This window comes from Austrofundulus limnaeus, unplaced genomic scaffold (assembly GCF_001266775.1).
Source record: "Austrofundulus limnaeus strain Quisiro unplaced genomic scaffold, Austrofundulus_limnaeus-1.0 Scaffold385, whole genome shotgun sequence".
Taxonomy (NCBI): domain Eukaryota; kingdom Metazoa; phylum Chordata; class Actinopteri; order Cyprinodontiformes; family Rivulidae; genus Austrofundulus; species Austrofundulus limnaeus.
In genome coordinates this window covers 141,388-149,044 of record NW_013952787.1, presented here as the reverse complement: position 1 = coordinate 149,044, position 7,657 = coordinate 141,388, and the positions used below count along the sequence as shown (strand labels likewise).

General features: G+C 38.7%; 1 protein-coding gene across 1 annotated transcript in view; it reads right to left on the bottom strand.

The window, feature by feature from the left end:
- Positions 1-7,657, bottom strand: part of ecel1 (endothelin converting enzyme-like 1) — a gene marked incomplete in the record, with an annotated part of 97,597 nt that overhangs the window by 24,477 nt on the left and 65,463 nt on the right. The window contains 1 exon segment of the mRNA XM_014023681.1: positions 5,322-5,373. Coding sequence (XP_013879135.1) covers positions 5,322-5,373 — 52 coding nt within the window.

The following is a 7,657-nucleotide window of genomic DNA, read 5'->3' as shown; positions in this document are numbered from 1 at the left end:
TATGTTCTGCTCAGATCACATTGAGCTAAATAAGATCAAATCTGCTGACTTGTGTTGTGAAATGAGACGTTTTCCTGTTTATCTTCTGTTAACAAATCCATAACACAAACAGCTTTTCTGTCATTATTTGAAACATTAGATAGATTAAATAAACTATAAAATATTAATAATAATAGGGTTAGTATTATTATTAATAGTTTTAATGATTTCTACATCGTCAGTCCTTTTTTTCTGCTCTGTTGTCAACATGCAGTAATGGTAAATCTAGACTCTTGACCGTTTTGTGTTAGCCGTTAGCTTCATCAGCCGATCACATGGTCACCTGGTTTCTGCACACTCCAGCTGTTCTATAGAAACTCCTTGTTTCAGCCCAAGGAGGTTTTACATCGGTACATATACATTTTGGCGGCACGACGGCTCAGTGGTTAGCACCGACGCCTCACAGCAAGAAGGTCCTGGGTTCGATCCCCGGTTCGGACCTGGGGTCTTTCTGTGCGGAGTTTGCATGTTCTCCTCGTGCTTGCGTGGGTTTTCTCCGGGTACTCCGGTTTCCCCCACAACACAAAAACATGTACAATAGGTTGCCTTCAGGCCCAGGCCGCCCTTGAAAAAGAGATCTGAGATCTCATTGGGATTTGCCTGGTAAAATAACGGTAAAAAAAAATAATATATACATACGTACCAGAGTGTGATGCATTCAAGACTGGAGAAAAAAGTCCAAGTCTTTTTTACATTGTTTTTTTTCTCTTCTGACTCGGGTGAGTAAACAGCTACTGTTTATATGCTTCACTATGCATGACTTACTATGGAGCCCGCGAGGGGACATGGGAGATTTATTTTCCTTTTGCATTCACACGCAATACCTTTGCGTTCCCTCGCAATATTGTTTTGCGTTCCCACGCAAAAGTTTGTTTTGAATATGAACTGAATTAAATCAGACTTTTACTTATATTACTTGTATTTTTTGGCTGCACTGTGTTAAAATATCAGCATATGACATACTTCCATGTGTAGTTGTGTGATATAATCATGCTGAAGCTGAATTAAAGCAGTAGGCTAACTCGCTAATGGTGAACATGTGAGTTTGCTAATAAACTGGCAGGCACAACAGTGATAAACTACTTTTGCGAGGGAACGCAATACTATTGCATGGGAACACAAAAGAAAAATAATCTCCTGTGTCCCTTCGCGGGCTCCGTAACTTACAACGGGAGGGAAGGGGGGATAATTTTTATTTGTTTTATACAAGGAAATATTGAAACTTCTTGTGGTTGTACATTTAAAATGTCAGTCAAAATTTACTCATGTTTAATACTTTATGGATGATTTTGGGGGTTAAATTTCTTGTATTATATGTGAATAATGTAATGGAAATGCACTAACTTACCCAGTCATGTTAAATATTGTATTTAATTTTTTGTGCCTTGTATAGTAATTTAAAATGTGTTTGAGTATAACATATATTCCATATTAAAGGGGAATTTATGATGAATTAACAATATTTGGTGACCAGCTGGTGTTGTGGGGTAATAAGGGGCAGTTGACAGTAATTAGGTTGTTCATGTATAAAATTAATATCAACATTCAAAAGGAAAAAAATTGTATAGGTCCTCTGGACGGGTTCTTCTTTAATGAAACGTTTCGTCTCTCCTCCAAGACAGGATCCAACACAGACAGGATTCCATGCAACCTTCAGGTGAAAATGAAGACCCCAAACCCAGACCCAAACCAGTGGTTATTCCGTATGTTGCGGGTGTTTCGGAGAAACTGAGACGTTTATTTTCTAAACATGATGTCCCAGTGGCTTTCAAACCCCAAAACACATTATGGCAAAGGCTGGTTCACCCCAAAGATCCGGTGCCCCGGCACAAACAGAGCAATATTGTATATGCTGTTAAGTGCCAGGAGGACTGCGACCAGTTATACATCGGGGAAACAAAGCAGCCACTGTTCAAAAGAATGTCCCAACACAGACGAGCTACATCTAATGGCCAGAACTCTGCAGTTTTCACTCATTTACAGGCCAGCGGTCACTCTTTCAGAGATGAGGATGTTCTCATTCTTGATAGGGAGGAACGTTGGTTTGAGAGAGGAGTAAAAGAAGCCATTTTTGTGAAGAAAGACCGTCCATCATTAAACAGAGGTGGAGGCCTCCGTTTTCAGTTGTCCCCCTCCTACAGCGCTGCTATTGCCAGTATAACTCCACCCCCTGTTAACAATAAGTGTTAATTAGGTGTCAACGATAGCCATGTGATGTGAGTATCAGTCACATGGAGGCAGGACTGAAAAGCCTGAATTTTGCCTGAAACTCTCAGACTGAAGAAGTCTCTTGGAGGAGAGACGAAACGTTTCATTAAAGAAGAACCCGTCCAGAGGACCTATACAACTTTTTTCCTTTTGAAATTTTACCTGGATTACTGAGATGCATCAGGACAATATCAACATTATTAGTAGTAGTTGTAATACCTAGGTTTATTACTCCAAATCATTTCAATACAACAGTTTAAAATACTGCATATTTGAAAAAAGTCATTCTGTTTTATCTGTTTTTGAAGGTAGAGGATTCTGGAAATAACCAAATAGTTGTCTGGCTGCAATCAGCCTCCCATCAAATGTTTTCACTTCCCTCTGTGGGACTATTGTCTGTATGTACCAGACCAGTTCCATTAGAGCAGTTCACAGAGTTGTCTGTTGGTGGCAAAAAACAGAGGAGCCTAGGTTACAATTTTAAACATTCTCTGGTTACATAGAAGCAAATAATCTGAGAACATGTTTAGCTGACTTTAAAAAGTAAATATAATAGCAGAAGTATAATTTTTTAATAAATGTTCCTTTCCACTGTTGACAGAAATTAGTTGTGGCTGTACATGATGTAATACTGTACATATTTCATATATAATTAAATTTAATCCAGTTTATTTATATAGCACCAAGTCACAACAAACGTCGTCTCAGGGCACTGTACAAAAAAACCCCAAAACAAAACAAAAAAACAATAAATAAAATAAAGATTGTGTGGAATCACTTCATCACAGTCTCCCATCCTGAGCAGCACATTGGTGACAGTGGAGAGGAAAAACTCCCTATTAACATGACAAAACCTCCAGCAGAACCAGAACCAGAATCAGGCTCAGGACAGGTGGCCACCTGCCTCAACCAACTGGGTTTGGGATTTAATCAATATAATGATCAAACGAACAAAATATAGCAATCTTAGTTTGATAAATGGATAAATTCAGATGCATAATGGCATTTTTTAAAGAGGGAAGAGGAGTAAGAAGAGGTCTGGGCTGAAGCCCCTGAGGTTTCTAGATCCTAAAAACGTCCCTGCATACAGAGCAAGTCTCAGAGCGGGCAGTCCGTCCTCACCCTGCCCTCCCTGCTCTCTCCTTGCTGCTGTGGACTCTGTTATTTCTGTATCTCCGCGACCAGCAGGTCTGCTCCAACATCCCTCACCCATGTGTAAAATGCATGGTCTGCCACTGGTTCAATCAGAGCTTGTGACATATGGTTAGTCCTTTTTGATGAACAGACAAGAAAGCTATGGATGCATCTTGACAATTAAGTTGTTCTTTTGTGACAAAAAGTAATGAACCACAGGCATACACTAGCTGACTTCACATTGCTTGCTTATTGACAAGTACAAACAAATGCACACAAGGCCCAGAGCATTGTGCTTATGGTTTAAGATAGTCTTTAAGATTCGTTTTTTGGTTGAACCTTGGTTGTGTTTATTATACTTGTATTCACACTTAGTCCGGTAGACACGGTTCGATTAGGGACCAAAATTGCAAGATTTGTTTTCATTTTCAGTTGTTGTGGTTCACATTCACACTGCACTTTGTTAACTGAACTAAACCCTGTGACCAACCTGTTCCCCCCTCGCCTGTGGTGGCGCTGCACCAAGACCCACTGAAGGAATCAACAAAAAAACCTCAGAAGACACGGAGCACAACTTCCTTCTTTACAAAATGTAAGCAAACATGAAGTAACGTCAGATTTTATTGGTTGCAGGGGCAGTTCTGGGGTGGGGCCACAGGGGCATTGGCCCCAGGTGAAATCTGATTGGCCCTGTGAAGTGCTCCTGTCCTGTCACTCATCTGTCCTTTGCCTGACATTGGTGGTGTGTGCAGTTCCATGTACAAACACTACTGGCGCTAATGAGTCAAATAGGAAAGTCCAGCATGAATCAATCTTACAGAATTCTTCTCTTCTTAAGAAAATCTGAACAATCTTGCAGAAAAAGTCTTTCAGCGGACAAATGATGGCTGCATTTTCTCACATGCTTTGTGTCTGAGAGCTTTTATGTACAGTAAAAATACATGTAAATTTTCTAAGGATAATTTACTGTTCAAGCTTTTTAAAATTACATCACATTACAAGTGCTTGAACATGCGACTGGTAAAATGTATACACCTTATCAAAACCAGGGATGCTGAACAAATACTTGGCCCCTCTATGAATACTGTGGCCCCTTGATGACCCCTTACTCAGAAAAATCCTGGATCCACCACTGAGTGGTTGTAGGATTTATTTTTTTGTTTTTGGCAAATGTGCCAAACAAACACTCAGCAATGAGCTGAGCATGAGATGAAGCAGAGCCTATAGAAACCTATAGAAGGCTATTTGCCAAACAACAGCATCTTTTTTTCAAACCAATGAATAGATTATGACAGTTTGTATGAAATGAGGAGTGAGAATATTTGATGACACAATTTTAGAAAAAACAAAACATTTTACGGTTTTCCAAATAAAACCTTATTCTTTTACATCTCAGAGTAACAGCAATTTGTTTTCAGTGAGGAAACTTAAAAAATTAAATAATCTGAGCTCCTTAGGATTTTAAAATTTCACTTGTACTCCTTTATGAATAAGTTTTAGAAATAACTACGGAGATGTGTTCGACATTGTTGGCCTGTAATACGTAATCATTTTCTTACAACCAATTTGGCTCAGATTCAAGATTGCTTTGACTGTAACTGTAAATAATTGTATTACAAAAACCTCACCTGAGAGCCAGAAAGTGAAAGAAAAAGAACAAGCAAAGATGAACAGGGAGGCAATCTGCTTTCAAGTGCCATCAAATTACTGGATGGGTTTAGATTTAGGGAGGCGACCTTTCAATGACACCTGTTCCATTAGCAGGGCCTTGTTCAGTAATTGAGCTCTTGGTGGGTAGTTAAATTGGTTTAATCAGGTGTGCTGGGACTTCAGGAGAAGCAGAGGCTTTCTAGACTAACATAGCTTTTAACGACCCTTGTTGTTGTTGTGGCTGTTGCCTCTTTGTGGAGAAGCAGAGGGGAGGAGAGGGGGAAACTCACTGTGGAAATTCAGGATTGTAGAGGGTGGGCTGAAGGATGCCGGCAGGGAAGACTGTGAGACAGATAAAAAAAATATTAAAGAGATGAGAATGTTCAGATTTAAAAAACAGCATAAGTCACATATATGGTAAATATAACTGCCAGAGTAGCGATGAGAGTCAGAAGGGTTTCTTGTGGTATCTAGAGTTTCCAAAAGTAGAACAGGAGGCAGAGCAGTGGTTCCATATGACATACAGTATTATTGATGCTCCTTTAGAAAGAGTATGTAACTAAAATTAATTATCACAAGCTACTAAAACATGAAAGGTGGGAGATAATGTGTGTACTTGTTTCTGTTGCAGAGTGAGGACCGTCATGTTTTTAACCACAAATTGAGACCTTCTTTGAGAAGTGAAGACATTTTCCTGGTCCTCACTTTATTTGCAGCTCTACTGTGCTCATTAGTTAGGTTTAGAGGTATGGTGTGAATTAAGTTTTGGTTCAGGTTACTGTTAGCCATAGACTAATGGTTAGGGTTAATGAAAAAGTCTGGATTAGGCATAAATACAGTTACAAAAATGAACGGAAGTCAATATAATGTCCTCAGTTTGATACAAGTACAAGGATGTGTGTGTGTTTGTTAGCAAAATATCTCATGAATCTCAGTTGTACATTTACAACTGATTAATTCTTTGAGTCAATCCAAGAAGATTTCCTAATCCACAAAAAAAACGGCCACAGTGCAGTCACTTCTACTGATACTGAGCTAAAGTTTGTTGTGGTAGTTGAGACGTGTCCTAAACAAACATTCTGAATGCTAACAAATCATATCAGTAATTTTTCAGGTGGAGACTGCACGTATTGTTTTCTAGGTTTAACTAAAACAGCTCTAACTTACTAATTTCTCAAAATAAGATCGTTTTAGTTTAAATTTCTGACCCAGTCGATGATTTAAAACAAGCTGTTTTTTTAATCAATTTTCAGATGAATTCAGGCAAATTAGCTCTAGAGGAAATCTTCAGACCTTTTTTTAATTATTGAAAATTTTTTAACTATTTGGTGTCAGGATGCTGGAATGGCTCTAACAGTCTTTTAATATGAATAAATATTTTCAACATTTGACATTTTTAAAATATTTTTAAATAAATACTGAATCTGAATGAATTGAAAACTAATACATTTTATCGGTCTTTACTAGACAATAGCTGCATTTCCATTGCAAACGTGCTCAAAACTTTGTAGATATTCTGTTAATGTAAAAAAAAGAAAATAAACTAAAAAAAACAGTTTTGCAATTGCAGTGTTTCCATTAAATACGAAATGCTATTGAAGTCACGCGTGAACACATTTGTTGTTGCGATAAGTCATTACAAACATGGCGGCAGCAGATGTAAACACATGCATATTGCTGCCATGACACTAGCGCTCATCATCAGCCATCAGAGGAGACGTCGGCGTCTTTAACGAGGCTTTCGAGTGACAAGCCCCTCATACCCTCATACTTGGGAGCTGCTACATATGTGGTGTTTTTGGGAAATTGTAATCGGTGATTTTCTTTTACTACTTCTGTGATTAGTACTTCTACTTCCTGTTGTCTTCTTCGTCGTCTTTTTCGCCAGAGAAACATCCGGTTGTTGATCACGTGACTCCTGTGATGCGAAAATGTGTTTCAATTGCAGTTTTGTGAAATACACCGATTTTGATACTGCCGAAAAACCACCTTATTCCTAGCGTGTAACCATTTTGTTGAAAAATGTAATTTTTTTTAATTGACATGTTTCCATTAAGCAAATTTATTTTAGAAATTGTGATTTGCACATTTTCATGTTCAGTGGGAACACAGCTAATGAGCATGAGTTGGGGTTACCATTCCATCAAAGGATCAAGACAGAAGACAGTGGGCTTCATGTTCTGAAGTTGTATGTATGAGTGATTTAGCAGTGTTTCCCCTAGGAAATTGGTCTTGGGGAGGGGGGGGGGTGCTACTTGATTCATGAAACCATACAATTATGCGTCTCACCTTCAATTATGGTAATAAATTTACACATACATGAATATTTAATTGCCTAACTACATCCTAAAGTTAAGGACTCCTCATGATAATTATTAATGATAATTTATCATAGCAAATTCTTATTGATAATAAGTGATCAGAACTGTGTGCAGCAGATGATCTGAGTCCAGAGTTCTCAACCTTCTGGAGCTCTTCTGTGTGACTCCAGGTGTGACAGAGTGTGGATGGTTGATTGTCTCTTTTGTGTCCCTGATGGAGACTGGAGACCTGTCCAGGTGTCTCTGGTGAACTGGAGACCTGTCCAGGTGTCTCTGGTGAACTGGAGACCTGACCTGTCCAGGTG